General features: G+C 40.4%; 1 protein-coding gene across 4 annotated transcripts in view; it reads left to right on the top strand.

The window, feature by feature from the left end:
- Positions 1-27147, top strand: part of NCOA7 (nuclear receptor coactivator 7) — a 104459-nt gene that overhangs the window by 28093 nt on the left and 49219 nt on the right. For all 4 annotated transcript variants that reach the window (XM_042448125.1, XM_042448116.1, XM_042448140.1 and 1 more), the window contains exons 3-4: positions 6889-7118; positions 18629-18708. In XM_042448125.1, the coding sequence (XP_042304059.1) occupies positions 6889-7118; positions 18629-18708 (310 nt within the window). The remainder of the gene's footprint in view (positions 1-6888; positions 7119-18628; positions 18709-27147) is intronic.

The raw sequence follows: 27147 nt of genomic DNA, 5'->3' as shown, positions 1-27147 counted from the left end.
TAGAAACAGATTTCTCTTCTCCAGGCTGAGCATTGTCAGTCTCTGAAACTTTTCCAGTTTGTAACCCTTTTAAAGAGCAGTGTCCATAATGTATTTCAGATGACATCTAACTAGTGCAGAATAAAAATAAATAACCTTTTGTCACATGGAACTGGGTGTTATCAGCATATTGATGGAACCTGACCCCCAAAATCCTAACAAACTCACCCAACAGCTTCATATAAATATTAAATATCCTCCTTATGGATTCCATAGGATGGAATGCTGCAGCACTCCACAGCTTATTAGCCATTAAGATGAGCCATAATCCTCCAGTATTACTCTCTGGAACTGGCCCTGGAGATGGCACAGAGCTGCCTCCTCTCATCGCACAGAACCAGTCCAGTAAAATGACATTATCAGTGTGACACTGAAAACTGATGAGAGAAAGGCCAGTAGGGACTGTCTTTCACCCACAATATGTCACAAAACAGAGTACTTAAGGTCATGTTTCTGGCATACCTTACATGAAATCATTATTCCACAACCAGGGAGCCCACATAACCTGTTTTCTCCAGTTCCACCTGTAGTTGTAGGTTGACATCAGTAGGGTCAGAACTAAAATGCGAGAAGTACAAACAGTAATATATTTTCTCCCACATATGACTTGGCTAAGTTTCTGGCCACACAATTGCAAACCAATATAGGGCAAACTCCCCACAACATCAAGGACTCAGCTTACTTCATAGGAAAAATCAATAACCTTGAACTAAAACTTGGAGACATTTTAATCAGCTTTGATGTGGTCTCCCTGTTCAACAAAGTCCCCATAATGGACACCATGACACTCATCCGACAGATTTGTCCAGAAGACATTACAACCCTGTTTGAACATTGCCTCACCACAAGCTATTTCCAGTGGGTCAATAGATTCTACAAACAGAGAGATGGGGTAGCAATGGGAATGTGATAGCAAACTTTTACATGGAACACTTTGAAAAGCAAGCCCTGGAAACAGCACTGAAAAAGCCCACAACTTGGTTCCGATATGTGGATGACACTTTCACCATTTGGAGCCAAGGAGAAGAAGATCTGGCTGTGTTCCTGAACCATCTGAACAACAACCACCCCAACACCCAATTCACTATGGAAAAAGAAAAGGAAGGAACACTGCCATTCTTTGTCCTAGACTGCAGCCAGCACACTCACACTATGCCGATAAGAATGGCTTAGCACAGCAAATGGAAGCAGACCACAGACCCTGCAAGGAGTCAGCGTTAGAGAGCAATCCAAAAACCAAGCCAAAGTCAGGATACCAGAAGTCAGAGTAGTCAAATCAGTCCAGGGTCAAAGCAGCCAGAAGATAACAAGGGTCCAGACCATTCCTAGGTCAAGGCAACAAGGAATCAAGATACAATGAGCCAGTGCCAGCAGCAATCACACCAAAGGATCATGCAATAAACTCTGGCACTGAGTTGAGGCCCCTCTGCACCTTAAGTAAGGGAAACTCTCCCCCATGCCACCTGAGGCTGGTTTGCTAATTGCCTCTCTGCAATTCTCCTGGATCTGTGCCTGCAAGCACTCTCAGCCCTTCTTTGTTTATAGGTAGGCACATCCAGGCATGATTCCTCCCCAGAGTCACCTCTAGGCTGTTGCACCACAGGAGGCATCTCACTAGCACTAGGACCTGGTTGAGCCTCCTCCTCTGGGGCTGGGGGATCACAGCTGGGACCTGGCAGAGCAGGATTAGCACCTGGTGTAGCCTCAATTAGCTCTTGCTCTGGGGAAGGCCCATCCTCCTCCTCCTCCTCCTCCAGCTGCTCTTGGCTGGCCATGACATTCTTGGATGTCCTAGTCATCTGCAAACCGAACCAACATTTGGGTCACACAGTGTACAGAAAACCTACACATACAGACCAATTCCTGCACAAGAACTCCAACCATCACCCAGGACAAAAAAGAAGCACAATTAAAACACTGGTAGACCGGGCAAAATGCATCTGTGGACCTCATTTCTTGGAAGATGAGCTGAAGTACTTGGACCAGGCTCTACAGGCTAATGGTTATTTCAGCTCAGACATTAGAAGGGCTGCAGGCCCAGAAAAACCCAGTGGAGTGAAGACAAGCAGCCACCCAAAGGGAAGGTATTTTTACCATACATCAAAGGAGTCACAGACAGAATAGGCAAAGTGGTGAGGAAGCACAACCTTCAAATGGTTTACAAACTGACAAAGAAAATCCAGCAAATGCTTCACTCAGCCAAGGACCAGAGAGAGCCTCTCACAGCCGCAGGAGTTTACCGCATACCATGCAGCTGCGGACAAGTTTACATAGGGACCACCAAACGCAGTGTGCAAACAAGAATCAAGGAACACGAGAAACACTGCAGACTGGGCCAGCCAGAAAAATCAGCAGTAGCAGAACATGCCACAAACCATCCTGGGCATAAAATACTGTTTGAGAACACTGAAGTTCTGGACCATGCCAACCACTACCATGTCAGGATGCACAGGGAAGCCATTGAGATCCACAAACATCTGGATAATTTCAACCGGAAAGAGGAAACACTTAAAGTAAACAAGGTTTGGCTACCAGTCCTGAAAAATAGCTAGTTCAAAACTCAACACATGCAAATGAGAAATCTCCCAGGGTCAGGGGTTTCCCAGCAGACAATGAGCACTGATCAAGCAGACACTAATCCTCTTTTGCAGACCCTCCCACAGTGAGGCCTGCCATTAGCAACAGAATGATCCACATGCAAATCACTCCTGCCTTTCCAGGTCACACAATATATATACACAACTCCTTTGCAGGCAAGCATTCTCTGAAGATGCCAGCCACAGATGCTGGCAAAACATCAGGAAGAAACTCTTCTAGAAAATGGCCACATGGCCTGAAAAACCCACAAAAAACTATGGATGCCGGCCATGAAAGCCTTCAACTTCATATAGTAATATATTTTCTTTGCATTTTGGTTGCTCCTAACTCTAGTGATTACATTACCTACCCATTCACCAAGCACATGGGGTATAATACATGCCATTGTATATAATATTCTGCCAACTGGGAAGCAGTCCATTCATCTGATGAAGTGGATTGCAATCCACAAAAGTTTATACTAAACAAAACCTGTTACTTTTAAAGTAACTTAAGCTACTAAGGAATTGCAAACCTGCAGAGAGGAGGATGAGGAACCACAGACTTACAGATATGGGGTGGGAAGACACAAAAGTACTCTGAAGAACAAACAATTACTGATTTTTGGAAAGCCAAGACAAATGTGATAGCTTTCATAAGAAACATATGAACCATGTTGGATCAGATCAAATGTCTACTTAATCCGGTGTGCTGTTATAACAGTGGCCATTGGGATCTCTAGGGGAAGCCCACAAACAAGACACAAGGACAATAACGTCCTCTCATGCTGGGAATCTTATTGACTTTAGTGTTGGATCTAATGCAAAACTGTATTGACTAGTTGCCACCAATAGCCTTACTCTCTAGCGAAACCTAAACTAAAACAGTAGGTAAGTGTAGTGCCCTCCCTTGTCAGTGAGCTTAGAATATTCCATGCCAAGAGAAAGTATTTGGTATGTATAAGAAATTATTTTTTGTGCTGTTTCACTGAAAAAAATCTCTGTTTTTGTGTGCTTTCTTTCTGTGGAGCTGTAGCCTCCGGTGGTGATATTGATTTTTTCTTGTAGTGAAAAGTCAGTTTCCTCTTATGTTGGAATTATTGCATTAGAATGAACAGAACAGAAACATTTTGAAAGCATGATGTGTGGGAAGTATCTTCTGGCTTCAGGCTTTCAAAACTAGGACGCTAAGCATGTGGCTTAAAAATCTTTGTTCCTTTTATTACATGGTTGGTGGGTTATGAAACAAGGTTGGTTTATCTGTACAAAATCTATAAAGTGCCCTGTCACAGAAGAGACCGAGAACTTTGTGACAGAATTATAAATGAGAATATGCAGAAGTATTTCCAAGGCCATGTTTTCTTCCTGCTCCCCACCCCGAGAGACCATTTTGTCAAACACATTCAGCCACATTTGTCCATTCAGCCACTACAGTATTTTCTTCAAGCTGCTGAAAGTGAGGAGCCTGTTGGTTTGCATTATTTTGTGTGCCAGAATGTATGGTTGGTTGCCATAACATTGACTGGTAAATTTACTGTTTGTTCTGGGCAGTCACTGTTTTTCCAGCACTTCACATTATCCAGATACCCATGCTAATTTCATGGCATGGCTAATCAACATATAATTTGCTGTGTGTCATTACTGTACTTAATAAAGGAGAGGATGCTCCCAAGCAAGGCCAGCTGATACACTGCTTTAGAAAACAGATGTGTGCATCCCTGAAGCGGTGATTGCTGCAGCTGAACTGTCAGGGTTTTTTAAAAACTCATTAGGCATGTAACATGAGAGTTTTTCACTGACAATTCTGTCTTCTCTTACTTTATCAAACATTTCCAAGATGATCCCAAGTTATGCAGTTGCTCAGATTTTGACAAACTGCATTGTCCCATCCCTTGTCAAAGTGTGTGTGTGTGTTCTCAGAACTGTGTGTGATGTCCTTAATTTTTCTGATGCTGTTGCTTTACCAAATATGTCTTTTATATAAGAATATTTGTTGTTATGTGCCCTCAAGTTGGCTCTAATGTATGGCAAGCCTTTTCTAGGGTTTTCTTGGCAAGGTTTGTTCAGAGGTTTGGCATTGCCTTCATCTTAGGCTGAGAGTATATGACTCACCAAAGTCATCCAGTGAGTTTCCATGATTAGGGGACAGAAACCCTGGTCTCCCAAGGTCCAACAAGGCAACAGCTTGATACCGCAATAAATTATTTTTTTGATGTCTACAATGGAATGCCTCTGGGTTTTCTGTTCGTTTTATTTTCATTCTATATTGGGTATTTTTGAGTTTCATCCATGTCAAACCATCTTTTTATGTCTGCATTTTCTTAAATAAGCCAGCATAGTGTAGAAGATTGAAGGACAAGCATCAGGATTTGCATCTTTTTTGATCCTATCACATCTCCTCCTACATCTGTATAAATATGTTCTATGCCTGAGTCCTTAATACCACTTGGTACTTCATCCAAAGAAGTAAGTTTATATGTATGAAAGCTCATGCAGAAATAAAAAGCCAGTTTGTCTTAAAGGTGAGCCACATTTTTTCTTCTTCTTTTTCCTCCCCCCTTCCTTCCTCCTTTTTATTCTGTTTCAAGAATAAGGTGCTGCACAGACCAGCGCTTTACGCCGGCCTGCACGCGTACTAGGGTTGCCTCGGGGCGTCCTTTCCAGACGCCCTGCAACCCTAGTACATTGTAACGGTGGCACCCTTTCTACATGGGCATTGCCATTACGACGTCACGGCCGCGCAGCCTCCAAATGGGGCGGCGTGGACGTGACGTCTTCGTGCTGCTGAAGGAGCTCCGAAACGGAGCTCCTTCCTTGGTTTGTGTCACTGGCGCAGCCTTTACATGGCTGCACGAGCAACACAAAGGAGAAAGGGGCCAAGTGGCCCCTTTCTCCCTTTCCCCACCGCTGTTGGGGTGTCTTTGGGGCATGAAGCCCCAAGGACACCTCTTTCCAGGCTGGCCTGGAAAAGCGGTGGATTGGGGCCTCAGGGCTGCCAACGTGGCAGCTGAGGCCCCAATCTGTCGGGGAATGGGGCAGGTGCAGGCCGCCCCAAAGGGGCGATTTGTACACCGCCTAACTAATGGTAAAAATGTGCCTAGTCCACAAAGTTGAATCCAGACCTCTGAGGTTATTGAAGTGGCATGAAAGGTAGAGATACAGTAGCAGTATCCATCTTATGGAAATGGAATCAAAAGAATCCCTGAGAATCATGTTAGCAGTGAATTTTGATTAACAAGAATTTTGTTTTAAAAAAGTATCCATATGGCTGTGTTGGCCATACAGCAAAGTAAAATAACATCCAAAAACCACAAAACGGCAATACCTTTAATGGGCCAACCAAAATGCACAAAATACATAATGCAAACTTTTGAAGTTTTGTTTATTTGGATCTAGTGGAGGAATTGGTAATCTTATACAAGAAAATTGGCTGGTCTCAGGTTGTGGTTTTCCCTGCCCCCATTTTGTTTGAGTGAATGTTCAGCAGTCGACAGAGTGTTGAATAGGGGGCTCTAAATGAAGTGATGCTGTATTTTTTACTGATATGTTTTAAAGTGGGTTTAACTACAGTAATCTGCTAATATTACAATAATATTTTAATATTACTATATTATAATTGGTTGCGTGTTTTATCCTTACAACATTCTTATCACTTTTTATCTGGTACCTGTTTTGTCAGTATCCATTTTAGTCTTGTTGTGAGCTGCCTTGAGTCCCAGGGTTTGTCTCTAGGGGCCAAATAAATTGGTCTCACCCCCCTCCTCACATCAACCTGTCTTCACGACACAGGGCCGAATCCCTGATTCGAATACGAACTGTCTTCACAACATAAGCCCAGTTCTGCACCAGATCTACACTATTACTTCCTTTAACTGGTTTTTAAGAAACTTATCTTTTGCTCCAGATTTTTACAGGAAAGCCTAGAGCACTGCATAGCAATGCCATGGGGCTATCTACACATGCATCCTCGCTGTGTCACTACTATTGTGAATCACTCCACCTGAAGTCCAGGTGAGGTGCCCAGCCATGTGATTGACACTGGGTGCCTTGTTTCTGACCTCAAGGCAAGCAACATAGTGGGGATGTATAAATTATAATTACAATTAATAGTAGTTGTGCGCCTTCAAGTCATTTCCAATTTATGGTGATGCTGAGGCAAATGGGGTTTTCTTGGCAAGAGTTCTTTACAGGTGGTTTGCTATTGCCTTCCTTAGCTAGTAACAACTGCAAGCTAGCCATCTATATTTCTTCCATTTCTTTTCTTTTCTTCTAGTTTGAAGAAGAAGCGGCTAGCTAAACAAAATGCAGAGGCAACTTCTACAAATGGAACCACTGTATGTAGAAGTCCAACGGGAAAAGATGATGTCATTTTGGGTCAAGCCAGTGGTGCTCATGAAAATGGCAAACATTCTGGCGAAAAAGAGGACTATGAGAAAAAAAAGAAAAAGGGCAGTCAGCCAAAGGATATTAGGCGCACAGATCTTAAGAGATTTTATATTACTGGTGAGTTAAGAAAATAACTACATTATATATATTTTAAAAAACACCTTTAAATACCTTTAAAATGTTGCAACCTAAAATTTGTCTGTCTTATGTTGCTTTTCAGCTTTTACTAAGCTCACTTTTCATAGTCAATATGATAGCCTTTGGCTGAAGAGCAGGGTATAAATACTATAAATAAATAATAAACAAATACTTTTCATAGTCAATATGGAATGTATAAGCATATTCCGGTTTTATAAGCTCCTGTTAGGATTTCAATCATGCTACAAAAAGGTTGTTGTCTTATTGATCTTGGCAGTGACTACTTGAGTGTGCAAAATTACTTTGTGTATGTAGATTTTTTAAAAGTATTGGTTGAGAACTATTTTTTTTAAAATTTCAAAATAAAAAAAAGTTGCTATTTATTTGAAAGAGTTGTGGTAGATCAGTGGGTTAGGATTAATCATAACCCCAAACATTGTGGCTTTTGCTTTACTGATAGACAACTGCCCCTTTCTGAATGGAGGCTTGATCAAGCTGGGGTCAGATTTGATAGACATATTTATATCTATACATATTCTATTCAGTCTACGTTGCCTTTGGAAAGGAAATACTCTTTCTCTATATAATAATAAAAGAAAATGTGTGTCTATCCATGTCACAGCTTTATGACCATGAATCCTGGAAACCTAAAATTTGGCATGGATACTAAGTGGTGTATACCTTGGGATTAAGTGATTAATTAATTTTAGTTAATTAAAATATCTGCAGCCTATAATACCATCTTCAGTCACTGGGTCTCAGCCTTCCTTAATCTTTCCTAGAGACAAAGGCTTCATTTAGACTGCAGAATGAATGCAGTTTGACACTGCTTTAACTGCCATAGCTCAATGCTATAGAATTCTGGGATTTGTAGAGGCATTTAGTCTTCTCGGTCAGAGTTCTTGTGCCACAACAAACTACAAATCCCAGAATTTCATAGAATTGAGCTATAGCAATTTAAGAGATGTCAAACTGCATTATTTCCACGGTGTGGCAGTAGCCAAAGATGCAGTCAGGTCTCAGGTATTTATTTCTGCAGAGGACCTCAAAGCAGCCCATGAAGAGTGTTTGCTGAGGAAAAGACAGAGTAAACATCACAGTGGAGGGGGAGAAGGACCAACAAGAAATAAAAAGGAGAGAGAAGAAAAAGAGGAGAGGGAAAGAGAAAGAGCAATGGAGGTGGGTAGGTGAATGCTTCTGACCTGTGCAAAGGTCAGAAAAAGACCACTGCTGGATCAGCCAAAACATACATCTAGACCAGTCCACAATTGTCTTACAATGGCTTGTGGAATCCTAAAAATATGATGTAATCTTCTCTAACAAATATAGTCTCTGATTCTGGAGGTTGTATGTGACCATTGCTTTTAGGAGCCACTAGTGTGTTGCACTAATTTGTGTACCGTAATTCCCCATTAAAGCTGTCCACATTGGTAGCTGTCATAACCTGTTATGGTAGGGAATATATCATAGACTGTACTATTGTGGTTTCCCATAATGTCTGATGATGCCCTGCCTTTCTTCTCTACCTGACAAAGAAACTCCTGAATCACTTCTGACTGTCCCATTTTTGCTGACTGAGGTTCTAGTATTAAGAGAGAGGAAAAAATTCTCTCTAATATTTTAGGCTCTTAATCGCTTTCTCCATTTAGGCACTTTTTTGTTCCCAGTTGATTTACCTCATCCAAATTTTATAAGCTTTTCACTATAACATGAATTATGAATATAGTGCATGCATTCATGTACATATTACTCCCTGAGAGTGTCTCGTGAGTATCTTAATAAAGTAAATCATAATAAGAGGATGAAGGATTTGATCCAGTGCACATTATATTTTCCTGAGAATACTTAGTTACTTGTTCAAAAGATCTTGTAACAAAAAACACACTAAGGAAAGAATTAAGACCTAGGAATAAAGAGGCTTTGAACATGTGCCTGCATGAACATTGCCTTTTGAATTTAAGAGTTTAAGGGAATCGTATTCCCCATGAAATCTTCCAAACATCATAAGTGGACGTAAATACCTTCAACTATTTCCTCATGGTATGTTGCCTCTGAATATAGAGCTTCCCTTGGTCAGAATGGTTTTCTGAGGAGCTTTCAGATGAGGAAAAACAAGATGACTTCTGTTCGATTTAGAGTGGAAAAAGACTGAACACAAAAGGGAAATGAATGAGGAAGGAAAATAAGAAAACACAGGCACCAAGTTTTAATGCTACAAATCTCTTCTAATGACCAGCTGTAAAGCAGCCAGACATGACTGGTCTTATTACAGCCAGTTGGAATGGAACCTGAGCCCCTTCCAGACTACATAGTTAAAGCCCTGTGGTTCCACTTTAACTGTCATGGCAGAATCTTATGGAATCCTGAACTTTGCAGTTTCGGGAAGGGTATTTAGGCTACCACCTGGACAACTTCAATAGGAAAGAAGAAACTCTGAAAGTAAACAAAGTTTGGCTACCAGTCTTGAAAAAAACCATGCACATGCAAATGAATATCACCCAGGGTCAGGGGCTTTCCCAGCAGACAATGGATCACTAATGAAATAGACACAAATCCTCCTTGCATGTCCTCCCACCCTGAGGCCTTGCCATTCACCAACAGACCAACACACAGATAAACATGTAAATCACTTTCTTCCAATCAAGGGTCACACAGTATATATGCCCCACTCACTTTCATGCCACTAACCTTTGAAGGTGCCAGCCACAGATGCAGGCAAAACTTCAGGGATAAATTCTTCCAGAACACAGCCGTATAGCCCAAAAAACCTACAAAAAACTATGGACGTTGGCTGTAAAAGCCTTTGACTTCACATTGGTTTTTAGAATTATTTGGCAGAGAACGCTAATGCTTCCCCAAACTGCAAAGTCCAGGATTCCACAGGATTCCAGATTATGGAATAGCCTGCCGGATGTGATCCATCACATTACCACCTTGAACAGCTTTAAAAAAGCTGTTAAAACGGATCTCTTCCGGCAGGCCTTTCCCAAATAGATAACCGGCCACCAAAAGCAGCTGCATCTGTTATTCCTTGACTTGTGCTATAGCCATTGTGTGATTTATCTGTTATTTTAAGGTATGTTTTAATCTAGGAATTGTTTAATTGTATTTTAGGGGGCTGGGTTGTTGGGATTTGATTGTATTTTCAACATGTACGCTGTCCTGGTTGTGTTGCACAGAGAGGTGGGGTACAAATAAATAAATATTATTGTTATTGTTATTATTATTATTATTATTATTATTTAGTCATGGCAGTTAAAGTGGAATCATAGTGCTATAAATGTGCTATAAAAGAGAGGAGGAGCCTAAAAATCAGTCTCTCAGCTGAGCCCTCTCTTTGATCATTTGCTGCCTGATGGAATGGGTGACTCGGTGTCAGGGGTGGGATTTGGGAGGCAAAGCCCTAAGAAGCTGGCTTCTTAGGAGAACTGATAGTACTCTGTTTTCCTTGTCCACTCAATAATATTTCCTTTTGAAGGATTGGACATCATCACTACCAAACAGTAGACCACTTTTTTGTAAATTTGTATAATCCTCCTTTGAAATTATTTTGGTAGCCATCATCTTGGCTTGTGGCAATGAATTCCAGATATTAGTTATGTGCCAAGTGAAGAAGAAGTATTTTGTTTTGCCTATCTTGAATTGTAAGCCCATTGATTTTTATTAGATAACTCTGAGTACTAGCAGCTGTCTCTCTTATCATATCTTCCATAATTTTATAAACCTTGGTCATATGTCCTTTTCAGTTATCTCTCCACCCCTGAGGCTGAAATGCTCAGGGATTTGCAAAATGATGTGTATTATCCAGAGTCATTTTTACAGTGCCACATTGCATTTATGAAGAGTAAATAGAGTTTGCAAGAATGACTCCATCATTTGGCAGAATACAGCATGGGGATGGGAAACGGCTGCTTGAGTTATTTTGGAAAAGATTCAAATGAGTTTCATGTAGAGAGCACAAGATAGTTTGCAAGCAGAACCATAAAATGTTTTTCTAGTATAATGAATCTGCTTAGCATTTATATGGCAGTGGGACAATTTCAACTTTTTAGTGACCTTCAAAGGATACCATTTCTTCCTTTCATTATGCAAGACAAAGTGGTTACTAATACAGAAGGCCTGTTCTGGCAGCTGAATCTGACAATACAGTGTTTCCTGTCCTTGTAAATTTGAATAAGATGTCAGAGAGATAGTGGATCTGTTTGTTTTTAACAATACCAAGGGCTGCCATTTGTAAAGACAAGCAAAATATGGATACAGTGGAGAAGCAAGTATGTTTTCATGGCATATATTGATGATGAGTTGACAACTGTGCAGTGGTGTCCCCACCCCTGGTGTCATCTGGGACAGGGAGGCAAGGGGGTGTTGATAAAAGGGTGTGCTCTGCACTCTCTTTTGGCATGTAACCGGATGCAGATGGCACCCCTAGTAATGCCACTGCAACTGTGGTGAGTCCAGAGGCCAATTTTGCACACCCCGATTCCACAATAGGCTCCATACCCTATTGCTGTGGCCCCACACCACCAAACATCAGAAGTACACTAGCAGATAGACATTGAAAATCCCACCTGTGATTTCTGGGCTAAAACAAGCTTCTCAGGAAATGAGTACCTTGTGTTAAAGAAGAATTTCCTGCAAGAATTCCTTGAGATTTTAGAGAAGAATTATTCTCAAAGAAGTCATCCATTTGTGGAGTGCCTTGTTTTGGTATGATATGCTGTTTTGCACTACAGTGAAGGCAGGAGCTATGACCAACAAACTACTAGTGGTGGCGAGCTGTATGTGGCCAGTATGCAGCATTTTGGCCATGAGGTTCTGTACTGGTGGATTTCTGGGCTTTATCTAATGTTGCTATATGTAAATCTGAAAGCACTTCCTTCTTGCAGACGTTTGTACACTCAGCCTACCTGTGCTCCTGAGTTGTCACTAGATCTTGTGTGTGATCTGACACAGAGAGTTGCATTAGGAAGGGCAAAAAGGAATGAGCAAAGATCAGGTGCTCATGTCCTTGCGCCTGAAAGCATTTTTCGGTAGCACAAAGCTGCCATTGGAAACAAACCTCTGCCAAATAGCCTGTCACAAGGAACAATGGTGCAGCTTGTTCTTAGGACAGAGAATGGTAAACAAAAAGGGTTTGCTTTCACTTACTGTATATACTCATGTATAAATCTAGACATTTTAGTCAAAAATTGACCCCCAAAAATTGAGTCAACTTATCCACAAGCCAGTGCAAGTACTGCACTTTAACTCTTTTTTTTTTTTAAACTATTCCCTGGTGAAAGACAAGAGTGAAATCTGTCCTGGAAGCACTGACCCTCCTCTGCTCTTGCATTCATTCAGGTTTTAGTATGAGCACAAACAGTTATGCCTGCTGGAATATTGCAAATTCTTTGGCATTGTTTTCTTTGCTCCATCCTTTAGATCCTTTGTTGCATGCCCATAGGTTTTACCCTCGATTTATCCATGGGTCATGTCAAAATCCATAATTTTGGCCCCCAAACCTGCCCTTGACTTATACATGAGGTTGATTTATAGTTGAGGATATACGGTATATCTGTATAAAATTGTATGCACATACTGTAGAGTTACAGCCCATATCAGAGACAAATATGATTCCAGGAACTGATCTAACTCAGTTGTATTTTTCACCAACCAAACATTGAGAGTGACTAAGGCTCAGTACAGACTGCCCCAAATAAATATGTATTCCTTTCATAGGTCTAATCTGCACTGCAGAAATAATGCAGTTTGACACTACTTTAACTGCCATGGCTCAATGCTGTAGAATTCTGATATTTTTAGTTGTTGTGGCATCACAGTTCTCTGACAGAGAAGGCTAAAGATCTCTCAAAACTAGAAATCCCAAAATTCCATAGCATTGAGCCATGGTAGTTAAAGCGGTGTCAAACTGCATTAATTCTGCAGTGCAGAGTAGTCCATAGTTAATCTGACAGGAATTTCACCAAAAATGGACAGTTGATGATCATAAGCTGCAGTTTATTCTGTTTATCTGCCCATCTACCAGTCTTAACTTGAGCCTTCCACGCGAGGGCAGGGCAAACATCTTTTGGATTATGTGCTGCAAACATTTTGCACTGTTTTGTCAGGATTTTTTTCCACTGGTGGGGCCAAAGTTTAAATCAGGACCTTGTAAATCAGTAACCACAAATCTTCTAGTGATACCTAAGCTGCACTTTAATTATTTCTGGCTGCTTCTAAGATATTTATACGTACTTCAGGCTATTTTGTGGTTGGTACTGGATCAGTTTTCATTTTATGAAAGTTCCCTAGCAGAGCATCAACATAAATTCTAAATGCATTATTACTAAGAATGTTAGGAGATTACATACAAGAAAGTTGATAACTGAATGACCTTTCACCTTTTCAGAAAGTAACAGATACTATGACCTACATTGGGAATTCTCCATAGTCATTTTGAAAAAATGTTTGAAGTACAGCTCCCAGAATCCCCTAGCCAGCAATCCCCAGCCACCTCTCCAAGCTTTGATCATCCATTTACAGTTGGCCCTATACAACCACTGTATAGTTACCATGTGTGAAAATTCCCATGCAGTTTGGGAATAATTAGTGCTTTTGAACTTAAGTTATAAAATAATAATTGTAAACCGCTCTGATAGCCTTTAGGGCTGAAGACCGGGGTATAAGTACTCTGATGATGATGATGATGATGATGATGATGATGATGATGATGATGATGATGATGATGTCATTTTTGACCGTGGTGAACAGAACTGAGAAGTTTGGTGATATTCTATGTCCATCTTGCCGCCGCCCCCTCCCCTAGCAATGATGAATTACTTCTAGAATGACCAGAGACACCGAATTGCTCATTAAATACTATAATGAGTAACAAGAATGAGTGACTTTTAAACTATAACTTTTCAAGACGGGCTCTAATCTATTGAAATCCCAGTTGCAATTGAGACTATAACTAGTGTGAGAACTACCTTGGATTTTGTGTGGTGCCTGAGGATCCTCTAGTTCCTTTGCTACAAGAATCTGTGCTCATTTTTTGTGAGTGACTGGGAGGTGGAGTAAGGAGAACTACTTTCGTCTTCCTAATCCTGGCCAGAGCTGGATTGCGGGACACAGGCCAAGCCCCTTCCCTAGTCATTGCCTCAGCAGAGCTTTAAAAGCGAGTGACTTTTGTATGCTCACTTCTCTGATGAAGATTGGCAGGAGGCTGCTCAATTTATATTCTGGAAATTTTAGTCTTAATTTTGATGTGGCTTATTTTTTGGTTATCCATAACTTTGGGACAGGTCAGGCTGACTTGGCAGGAGGTGTGTCAGCGTTTGTTGGAAGCAAAGCCTCTTTCATTTCCTTAAAAAATAAAATCTGTAAAAGACTTATCGGATAAAGATCACAATTTATTATGGAAGCATGATCAGGTGACCTGCTGGCATTCCTGTGGCTGAAGATGTTTGCGGTCGAGGGTTGCTGTGCCCACCATCCAGGAGAATTCTGCAAGAGTTGTTTGCCAGATGTGCCCAGGAAGGCCGCAGAGGTGGCTGCTGCTACTGTCAGCAAATATCCTGAAAGAAGCATCACTGTGGAATGGGAAGAAGCTTTGCCATCTTCAGGCTATAGTTCAGCAACTGGGGACAGCTGTGAATCTCTGCCTGAAGCCTTGTCCAGTGGCCACAGAAGTTACAGAATGGCAAAGAAGAAGTTGCTGAATGTTATGCACAGCTTTTCACCTCAGAAGCATTTCTCTTGGTCTGTGGATTACAGGCAGCCTTACCTGTTGTTAGGTATGCGAATCCTGCCTGCCAGATGTTGTCACACAAAGTGAAAGGAAGAAAGAGGGAGGCACAGGGAGAACTGATCTTAGAGAATTAGATAAGAATGAATGAATGGACATTGAAAACTTTCTGATGGTGCTTAACTGTATATTTAGCTGTAGATTTTTTTTATTTTTTGCATGTAATGTTTCTATTAACAATGCAATTCATTATCATATCTTTTAGTGTTAATATGTGTTAACAGCAATTTTCTGTGAACACTGCTTACTAGTTTAAAGGTGTATCTTACTACTGCTACTTCTGTCATTCTATTACCATCAGAAATCCATTGAGCAAAGATCTCTAATCCCTACAAAATTTAACAGAACAATCCTCCTTCTTGCTGATATGAGAAAAATGTGAGGTAAAATGGAGTTAGATTTTTCTGTAAAGGAAAGCCTGTGAACTCTGCTCCACCTTTTACTGAGAAAAATAAATTCCTCAGTGCATAACTCTTTAATTCTAAGTGTGTGGTCTTTTGTACCAGGCTCTGACTGATGGATCTTAGGATTCTAATAAACAGTGTAGTTCCTGTAAACTTGAGGTCCGCCCCACCTCTTACTTTGGATTACTAATAGAATATGGATCAGGTATACAGTGGTGCCTCGGGTTACGAAAGTAATTCGTTCCGCGGCCGCTTTCGTAACCCGAAAAGCCTTCATAAGCCGAATTGCCATAGGCGCTAATGGGGAAAAGCCGCGATTCCGTGCGAAAAAGCCGAAAAAAGCACCAAAAGTTTTTTCGTAACCCGAAAAAACATTCGTAACCCGGAACAATAATTCCCTATGGGATTTTTTCGTATCCCGAAAATTTCGTAACCTGGGTATTTCGTATCCCGAGGTACCACTGTATATGGGATGTATATAGCATTTTCCAAAGGGAGATAGCTTTATGTTGAGCAGTGTGTGGTTTGGTTATAGAAGTTCATTGGTTCAGTTCTAGGCATCTCTGCTAGTTAGCATAGTTTGAAGAGATTTAGGCCAAAGGCTGCTGCCACACTGCAGAATTAATGCAATTTACCATTGCTTTGTCATGGTTCGATCTTATGGAATCCTAGCATTTGTAGTTGGTTGTAGCACCAGAGTTCTCTGACAGAGAAGACTACATAACTCACAAAACTACAAATTCCAGAATTCTATAGCATTGAGTCATGGCAATTATAGCAGTGTCGAACTGTATTAATTTTGCAGTTTAGATACAGTGTAAGACCCTGGAAAACAGCTGCCAATCAGAATAAATGATAGTTCCCAGTGGCTGTGATGTACATCACTTCCTATTTTTTTCTTCTGTCTGTATTCACACATATGTTTTAGCAAGAATCTTTAACACTGACAATATTGTTAAAATTATTTTATGTACATTTAAAATGCAGACCAGGTGTGAAAATGGCTAAGTTTTAGATTGTAATATTGCTGAAGTTGCTGCACACCAAACACTAAGAAAGCATGTAGAACAAGACGAATGCCCTTTTGACCTGAGTATTATGGTTACCCATAAATGGTCCTGTGCTGAAGCCTGCTGAAGCTCATAGCCCCAGGCAGGGTCATAAAAATGCTAGATGACAGGAAATTGCAGAGATGCAACACTGATGTCAACAGAGGATGGGACATACAATTCTTGTTGATCTTGCAAATGTTTGAAAGATCAACCCTACCATAATGACAGATGTATCTGTGACCTTAAGCACACTGTGTATACCTCAAATAAATGGGAGGGTAGAACATTTAACATTTTCTACAGCGGAAACTAATCTTGTGTGACCTAGGGCGCATTTCAATTTAGCTTTAACCTGCACTGATGGAAAAGCTTCTGCTTTTTTGTCATAGGTATGCCTTTCTCCTTTTTCCTTTCTTTCCTTTTTATTTCTGGTTCCTTAAACAAAACTGAAAAGAAGAAAATGTGCCTCTGGTGTGACCGACTTTAGCATAGGCAGCCTTCCCTTGCTGAGTGCTTTCCAGATGTGTTAGACTAGAACAGCCATAATCCCATTGCTTATAGCATAATGGGGGCCTAAAATATATAGAATGTAGTTCCCTATAGATTTTCCCCATCAACTAAACATGAATAGTGGGCCTATAGGGTACAGTCCTGCCTTCTCTATCATGCAGTTGTTAATTTCACAAGTGATAGTCTAAATAAGGCTTATGTTTACATTATTATGTTTATATCTTGTTGATCTTGCATAGTGCTCACCCCTTCATACAGAAGCTTTTTAAAAATCTCTCCCCCCTCCCAAATCCCTATCCAGGGTGCATCTAACCTGTAGAAATAATGCAGTTTGAACCATTTTAACTGTCATGGCTCCATTCTACAGGATTTGTAGTTTTGTGAGGCATCAGCACTCCTTGGCAGAGAAGGCTAAAGACCTTGTAAAACTAGTAATCCCAGGATTCCATGGGATGGAACTACAGCACTTAAAGTGGTATCCAACTGTATTATTTCTCCAGTATAGATGCACCTTTGCTCTGCTTAGGAAAGAACAGCCAAACTGTAGCTTTCCTAGGCTAGATCCATATGGGCCAGAATACTGTGGGAGCGGCCCAGAATCTTCTGGGCCTGGAGCTTCCCTGACATCTTCTTCTTACCTGGGCACTCCATTGCAAAGCTGGGTGGCTCTTCAAATTCATGTCCCATTGTGCCGTCTGGTGCCATCGCTGTTGATGCAGACTGCTCACTCTGAGGTCAGAATGAGGCACCTAGCATTGATCACATGGCTAGGTGCCTCATTTTGACCTTGCAGTGAACAATGCGAATGCCACCAGACGACACAGAGGGACACATTATAAACAGATTTTCATTGTTGCAGTAGAGGCCTCCGGATCGTTGGTGATATTAAAAAAAATACATTTTAATGGTGTTATGTCTCAGGTTCAGTGGTGAAATGGCTCTGGACATTGTCTGCACAGTTTGCAACAGAATGGGGGACTGGGCCCTGCATTATCTGGGCTCCTCATGGAGAGGATGGAGGAGAAAATTTTATTTGATCTCTGTGAATGATGAGAATTTCTTCTGATGAAAATCATGAGTGAGCAGGGGTTTCATACATTTCCATCATGATCCTGGGGAAAAGAAAGAAAAAATACATAAAATTAAAATAGACAGGATAACACTTTTTGTTGAGGGCGCATTCAAGCAATCGAATTAAGTAGAACTGATTCCCAGACATAATGAGACAATATGGCTAACGTGTTTTTCATCTGTAGAACAAATGACTGTTTGGTCACTTGAAGTAAAGAGAGTTAGGTTAATAAAACCTGTAACCATTGAATACATTTGTGTGTAGGTAGCACAATACCAAAACCACAGATAATTGTAATGACTCATGAAGCTGGGATTGGTATTAAGCCATTGCTTTTGCTATTTATTTTGGTTGCATGTTTTAATTCTAAGTTGTGTTGATAAAAATGTATGTGAATTTTTTTTTTTTTATCTAAACAGAGATGAAAAGGGCAGAGATAGGAATAATTATGATGGAAGAAATATCTTCTCATAGGCAATTGGGAAAACCTTACATGCACAAACAGTTTTTCTGTGGGAGTTCATGTTCAGTTTCAAGTTAGCTTCTACTACTCGACTGTATGCCATTGAATGCTAGTTTATAACTACAGAATTTGCATATGTTGATAGATTAGAGATCTGATTGTTGTTCATTGTTGGTAATTGCTCCTCTGGTTTTTCCTTCAGATGACAATCAAACCAAAACAAATGAGAAGAAAGAAAAGAAAATGGTTTCTCAGAGACCTCATGGTACAATTGAATATACGGTAAGAGCTTGTCAAACAGAATTTGTTGCATGGACATTTTTGGAAGAAGAAGTTGCAAGTATGCTAGATCCCACCTCCCTCCCCGATTTATTTAATTCTTCGCAATGCTGTTTATTTACTTTACATTCTACCTCCGCTATGTTAGATTACCAACAAAGGCAAATGATATAAAAAACAACTAGACAAATGCCTTGCCAGCTTTTGCATGTGTGTACACACATGGGCACACACTCACAGTCAATAAGTAGGATTGACTGTGGGGGAGGCGGCATATTCAAAAAGCCATCCTCCATCCTCCAGAACATCTATCTCCCTTACTATTGTATTTTGCTGTCTTGTATTTATATTACACTGTAACTTTTTAAGGCCAGGAGAGGGTCAAATGTTGTTAGTAGATTAATATGTTATGTACCAATTATTATTAAGTTATGTATCTTGGATTTTGTTTTTTGCATTACTATGTCTATACTTTGGATTACGTTTGCTTTATTTCTTATACTTAATTTGTTTAATTATTATTGGAGTATGTTTTGTATTTAATTTTTATACTTATTTAATTTGTGTTTGCTTGCTTATTGTATTTAATTGCTTATTATGTTTGTTTAAGTATTGGTTATGTGATCGGGGATTATTTTGTATTTTGTATTTTATTGTATTTTCTTTGTATTGTATTTCTCTTATTGCTGTTAGACACCTGGATCCCCATAATTGTGCAGGATACAAATAAAACTATATTACAGTGGTACCCCGGGATACGAATGCGCCGCCTTACGAAATTTCCGGGTTACGAAAAAAATCAATAGGAAAAAACTGTTCCGGGTTACGAAGGTTATTTCGGGTTACGAAAAATTTTTTGGTGCTTTTCGGCGCTATTTCGCACGAAATCGCGGCTTTTCCCCATTAGCGCCTATGGCTTTTTCGGCTTACAAAGCATTTCGGGTTACGAACGCGGCGGCGGAACGAATTATTTTCGTAACCCGGGGTACCACTGTATTATTATTATTATTATTATTATTATTATTATTATTATTATTATTATTATTAGATTGTATAGACTCTATAAGGTTCCAGTATAGATCTGAACTACACTGCATGGGGAAGAGCAGTTAACCCTTTCCTATCTGTTCTGTTTTCCTGCCAAACATACACCTTACACTCACTAAAGCTGACATTTACTGTATTGGAAATAAATTTCATAGAAGAGGCTATTGTGTTTCTCATAGATCATCTACTCAGGGTCTGTCAGTGCTGATATTCCACCAGCAGAGGTAAACCCTCTTGGGAATATCTATACAGTTCAGCAGTATAGTGAGAGTGAGTAGGGAACCTGCTTTGGTAACTGAGAATGTTGTAGAGGTGAAAGGTGTTCATGTACTACCAGTTGTAAGAAATTACATATGCAGATAGGCTTTGTCCTTGTAAAGCTGTTTTCAGCACATTATTATAAATAATAAAAGGGGGGAACTAAAACAAAATTTACAGTACTACGTGAGCACAGTTTAGGCCATAATTTATAGTTAATCTTTTACCATTTCTGCCCAGCCTTCACACTCATGTTAAAACATGGAGAACCAAAACTCCCCAGTCTTCATACAACCAAAAAACAACAACCATGTTTTGAAAATGTAATGGTCCAAGATGCTAAAGAATTACAAGAATTAAAAATGACAATATGTTGCATTTCATTATAAATGTTTGTCTACGCATCATAATATGTGGGCTGCTGAGACGCTTTTCATATTTTGAGTCCACAGAAAGTCTGGCCCAGTAATTTGTTTGGAGCATGCAATGGCTGTGGTCTATCTTCATGAGTAGAATGCAAGTGTTAATTTCAGCGTTCCCTCAGTAATTTGGAGTTAATAAAACAGTGTTAATGAGATGGTTGTATTGGCATGTTTGTGAAGCCCAAAGAGTTTACAAGGAATTAATCTGCTCAGAGCTGGACCCAATGTGGCATTGTAATGGCTTAAACCAGGGGTTGGCAACCTATGGCCCACGGGCTGGATCTGGCCCGGCGAGGCCTTGGGACCGGCCCCAGCCTGGTCCTGCCACTGATTGCCGCCCCCACCGCAGCTTCTGTGCTGCTCCAGGCGCCATTTTGAGTTCTAAAATGGTGGCTGAAGTCTCGCGTGACCTTTCCCATCACGGGGCAGGACGGGAAAGGTCGTGCGAGACTTCGCCGCCTTTTTAGAACACAGCAGCGAGCCTGAAGTAGGCCCGTTGCAGTCGCCGGAGCCCTCCAGCAGGGCTACAGCGGCTGCGGCGGGCCTGTAGGAGGCTCGTTGTGGTCGCCAGAGTGCTCCTGGAAGGCTCCAGCGGCCGCAATGGGCCTTATTTATTTATTTATTTATTTATTTTTTAAATAAATATTTAATTATTTATTTTTTGGCTTTGGCCCCCCAGTTGTCTGAGGGACAGCAACCCAGCCCCTGGCTCAAAAAGGTTGCCTACCCCCTGGCTTAAACTCCATGAAAGGCAGTAGGTTTGATACTGAGACTCTCCATGAAGATGGTATGCTTTATACCTACCTATATGCCCTCTGTTGTTAGGCTTTCATCCCTTCAATACATGTTGTAAATAAGCGAATTGAGACTCACACTCTTTTTCTTTACAACAATCCATACAGAGGTCTATACAGTGCTAGCTGCAGGTTTTGGAGGACTCTTGGGGATGTATTCTAAATGGGCCCAGCCTCATAAAAGACTCATCTTAGTACTGTCCATTTCCCTGTTCCCTTTCTCTTTGTCCCAATCTGCACTCAGCTGCTCCAAGGGGAGGTTAAGATGAATGGGGCAGTTGCTCCCCTTGCTGTTGATAGTCCTAGTATGCTTAGATAGGAAACAACAGCAAAGATGCAGAACAGGATGCAGGGGCTTTGGGGATTGGCTTTCTGTCTGTCATTTTGTCCTGTAAAAAAATAAAAAATGAAGAGCTGAACTGGACTAAAGGTTTGTCTGATTCAGTATTTGTTAACACACTGGCTAGCCATTTGTTTATAGAAAACCCATAAACAGTACACATGTGCAACAGTTCCTTCCAACTTGTGCTCCTCAGCAACTGTTATACTGCAGCAGGTATGGTTCCCCACCCTGTCTCTTTTATCTGAATATTTGAGGTCTCTTTGCCATTAGTCAGTTAGTCTATATCTATCTGGGGTTACTTTTAGTCACCTTTGGGTGACTAGACCCAGGCTTCCAACTCATGAACAACACTATCATTCATATAAACAGAGTAGGATCAGCTTTCCCCTATGTAATGTTGAACACTGGTATTTCAGAATATTTAACATGGGAGATTAATCAGGTAATGTGATAATTTTATAGACTATTTTATTAATATAAATAAAGCAGTGGCATACATTCCTCCTCCCTCTGGGGAGGGACAGACTTTTGAATGTCTGGGTGCTTTATTTATTTATTTATTTATTTATTTGCTGGATTTAAATGCTGCCTTTCTGCCAAAGTGGGATTCAAGGCAGCTTACAATAATTGGACCTTTCATTACAAAAATTTCATTTCAAAAATATTGAACTTTCATGTCAGGGCTCATATATGTTACATCATATTGGAACATCATATTCATCTTAGGAAACATCACTAAGAGGCAGCCACATAGACCAGGGGTAGGCAACCTTTTTGAGCCGGGGGCCGGGTTGCTGTCCCTCAGATAACTGGGGGGGGGGGGACGAAGCCAAAAATAAATAATTAATTTAAAAATTAAATAAATAAATAAACTGGGACAAATGTAGGACAAAATTTTCAAATGGAGGACACTTTTTTATTAAAAATGGAGGACACACAAAAAATTTGCTGATTTTTTTAAAAAATGTTAATATAAATGCATGTTTCAGAGGCTTCTATAGACAATTGCCCCCCTTGCCCGCCACTTGCCCCCCCTTGCCCTCCTCCTGATAGGCCAAAGGCCCCACGCCCTCACGCGAGAGGCCAAAGGCTCCGGCGGCAATCGGTGGCAGGACCATGCTGGGGCCGGTCCCAAGGCCTTGCCGGGCCGCAGGTTGCCTACCCCTGACATAGACTGTCACTATAAGGAATTATACATTTTACACTACACTGTAACATAATAATCTGTTGAGGAATTCTATACGTCATTTCTTACACCTCTCACAGGCATACGTGGAGGAAATCGTACTCTTCCACAGGTATCTCAAAGCAGAGGCCTCTGTTATCTCTTTTTCATAACAGGTATTGCAACACAATGCAATATCTAATAGCCTAACAAGCCAGCCATGTCAGATATAGTACTTATCTTAGGAACAGCATAGCTGGTGGTTGTAGAAACATGAGTTCAATGTAGCAATGGAAGCAGTCAGTCATAGACTGCTTGTTTCTCTCTCCTTTAGACTTCCTTTTATATTATCTCAAGCTCTTCCTTGTCTCCACATCCACCTATCAGGAGTGACTGTTCAGTTATCAGCCAATTAGCATCAAGTTTTACTAGTCTTTTGTCTTCAGCCCAAAAAGAAGACTTCACTATTCTATTTGTTCAAGCTCTCCCATCATTCAGTTGGGAGTGAGATTTTATTGAGCTTTTGTACAAGGCCAGTAAGCATCCAATAATATAGAACTGTAACTGGTTACTATTATTCTGGTTAACTGCCATCAGATGATTGCATCATGTATGAATCAGCAAAATAAAATTTTATTGTCCTAGCTGAGTACACCTTTTTGTTCTGGTTTTTAGTCTCACTGAGACTAAATATAGACTGTCCTATATTTACCTTACTGTATTTTGTATTTTGAATCCAGTGGCCAAATGTTCAGAACTGCTGGACATTACATGCTGATAACTCTATGAAAACACCAGCCATACTTATTTCACATTTCTCTTCTAATATATAGGGTTCAGAGCCATAAATGTTTGCACAATATACACAAGAAATAGTGTCTAGCCTCTAACAAAACAGAGGTACACCATATTTGTTACTAGAAGTGATAAGATAGCTGTCTTGACTAGTTGCTGCTGAGAGCCTTATGCTTCATAAATCTGTCCCTTTTAAAATTATTCTGAGCCACCATTTTGTGGCTGTGATTTTTCCACAGTTTAACTATGCACTGTATGAAGAAGTACGGTACATCCTTTTATCTGTCCTGAATCTCCCATTCTTGTTTCTAGTTCTGTAACAGAGGGAGAAAAACGTCTCTCTTTTTACTTTGTCTACATTTTGCATAATTTTATACAACTCATATCATAGCTCTCCTTAATCAAAGCATGTCATACATTTTGCCCTTGAAAACAAAACATGTATTGATTTTGAAATACATTTCTTCAAAATAAGTATCAACCAATGAAGATTCTTGAATTTTATAGCATTCATTGGCATGTGCTCTATTCAGAATTGACCAATATAGAATCATATAGAGTTTGAGATATTTGTCAGCTTTGTGTACACATAATGGTATTCAGGAGCATTATAAGTCTTGTAATAATAGGATAGCAGCCAATAACTTTTAGTTTTGAAAAGGGCAGAGTTGATGGCCTGAAAGTTAAGGTTCAGGCATTGCAGCTGTTTTGCATTTTGGGAAGATGTGACATATTTCTGACCATGTGTAGACTGCATTTCAGTCAGCATTGAATAATTACTGCTGCTCCTACACATCCAGGCTTAGGGAACAGCATTTCTAGACAGGCTTGAGTCCTGGCAACTTGAGCACATGAAGAGGGTATATAGGAATCCCATTTGCTTTTTCCATTCTGTTAGATAAATTAGATATATTCGGACAGAGAACATTGGACATATGAATCCTCATTCTACTTTCCTAGCCTGTGGAAAATGAGAAGTTACATGCCTCCCCAGGTCAAAATGTGGTTGGCTCTGCTCACTCAGTGTGATGTGCAATGTAAAACAGTACAATAAAAATAGGAAACAAACCATTCTTTAAAATAGTTCAAAATCATAATAAGGGTTTGCCAAAGGCCTGGTGAAACAGTCCTACTTTCGAAAACTGGGTAGGGATAGAACTGGGATTTCCAGGTTTAATAGGCTGCAAGGCTCCAGTTGCTTTAATATTTATCAGATCTTCTATTATCCAGTGACCATTAAATAACTCTGTGGGGTGGGGTTGGGGTTGGGGGCTGCATTAGCTAAAAGGTAGATTTGGGGCAGAGAGGGAAGGAGCAGAGGTGCTGTAGTCAGTGATGTTCCTAGCATTGGTGTCACCTGGTACGGGTACTGGGAGGCATTGGCAGCCTGCCCCCCTGCAGCTGAGCTAGTCAATGCAACAGGGAAGTCAGGGGGGCTCTCGTCCATGCTCCTTCCCTGTTACATTGGCTAGCTAGCCCGGGCAGTCTAGCCAACACAACAGGGAAAGTGTGTGCGTGGGAGCCAGAGCAGAAGAGAAGGGGCAGGCACGCGCAGCAGCACTTAAAGTAGTTAGGGTCCTAGTGCCGACAAGGCCCTATTTATACATTCTCCAGCCTAGCTATATAACATATAGCCTCTCTGAAAAGTCCAAGTTACAGGTTTAAGGCCGGGTGCGGGGACGACCTTCTTTCATATAGCTTTTTCTCATATTATTTGGAAGCATGGGAAATATCTACCATTCTAAATTGGATACTGTGCTTGCGCAGTTACATGCACTACAGCCCCTTGGTTCTGATCATTTTTTCCCCTCTTGTTATTATCCAGCCTATTTGGGCCCATCAGTGAATTACTGATGTCTGCATTCTCCAGTAAGATAGTCACATGAATGAAAGCATTCAGAAATAAAATTGTTTCCTCATGGGGACAAACCCATGACTTATTCATACCCCACAGATGCTCTGTACAGATCTATCTATCCTGGTGGATAAATTCACATGCAAGGAGGAAAAAATACATTAAAAACTTTGCCTCGGGCTAACAAAAGTTCTCTCAATTTGAAGCTAAGTGAATATTAATTAGAGTTATTAGCAGATGTTAATGAACGTTGGGCTTACTGTTAGCAAGGAGTGTAAATGTGGCTGAGTTGTTGAATCTGCAGACACAATGGTTTTGCCCCCTTTTCCCTCTCTTTCTTTTCCCTGCATATCTTGACAGCCACCCTTACCTGCAGCATCTTGATCCACATTGCCAAGTGGAAGTATTGCTCATTTCAAGGGTGGGTGGAAAGAAGAAACTCCATTGTGGTAGAGGTGTTGCTTGTATGGCTGAAAGAAGTGCAGCCCTGTTCACATTTAATCTGAAGTATGCTTCACTGAATTCTGTAAACTTGCTGAAGAACCAGTTTTGGTTAACTAAAGCTGGGGGGATCATTTAATGGAATGGTTTCCGCTCAGACCTCTTTGTCTATTTCATATTTTATTTTATTTTTTTGGTTAACTCTCTCTTTCTCCTCAGCTCTAACAATGCCATCGGGCATTTAGCTAATGCAGCCTTCCACCCCACAGAGTTATTTAATGGTCATGGAAAAATAGAAGATCTGATAAATATTGGATGTGAGAAAAATTAAACGTGGACCAAACAGAATCCTTTCACATATGTTAGATGGCTCTATGCATAGATTGGTACATATGTATAACCTTCTGAATCCATAATTAATGTGTGGATGGAAGGCTACCAGGCATGCTAACACTGGGTTGCCCTGCCAGAGCTCCCCATCGCATGTTTCTTAACCTTGGGCACGCTTAACTCTCCTGATCTCCTTCATCAAATGTGTATTTTTTTTAACCACTGATGTATATGGAGTTGAATAGAATATAAGAATGTGATAATGTCACATTTGTACCTGAGTTTTCTTGTTTTACTTTCCCTCCTCATTCTTGTTCCCCATTTAAGTCATGTCCTTTTAGATTGCGAGCCTGGGTGCAGAAATTGTCTTATTTTGCTTTATTGATTTCTAAGCTACTTTGAAAGCCATTTGAGCTGAAAACCAAGACATACATGTTTAAATAAATAAAATAATGGATGTTTTCAATGAGTTATCGACCAAAATTCTCAGCTTTGGGCATCAAAGAACTTCAAAATCAAGAGATTTGCAGAGAAGGAATGGGAAGGAATCATACCATTTACTGTATTTGCTTAAGCTCCAGTACACTTGTAATGGGGCTCAGTGGATTATATTCAGTGTGTAGAAAACAAGTTTGCTCTGCATATAACAATGTCTTATCTTAAAAAAACTGATAAATGGTTGACTTATTGTATAAACAGAAACCTAAGTGGGCCAGTAATATTAATTTGTTATATATTAGTGTTTGTTTTCACTTAGGTCCCTACAATTGAATTCTTATCAGTCTAGGAGTCCCCCCCCCCGCCACTAATCCTCATGTGTTTGTATTGTGAAGATAAGATACTTTTATGCACCAGGCCATCTGATCAGTTTTGGTTGTTTCCACACACCAGATTCAAGCACTTTAATATTATACAGGTAAATTTCAGGCTTGTTGGGCTTGAATGGAAATTAGATCAACAGATAATTTTGAATGAACTATTTAATTCATTAT

Source organism: Sceloporus undulatus, chromosome 1 (genome assembly GCF_019175285.1).
Source record: "Sceloporus undulatus isolate JIND9_A2432 ecotype Alabama chromosome 1, SceUnd_v1.1, whole genome shotgun sequence".
Taxonomy (NCBI): Eukaryota; Metazoa; Chordata; class Lepidosauria; order Squamata; family Phrynosomatidae; genus Sceloporus; species Sceloporus undulatus.
This window is presented reverse-complemented; position numbering and strand designations above follow the sequence as displayed.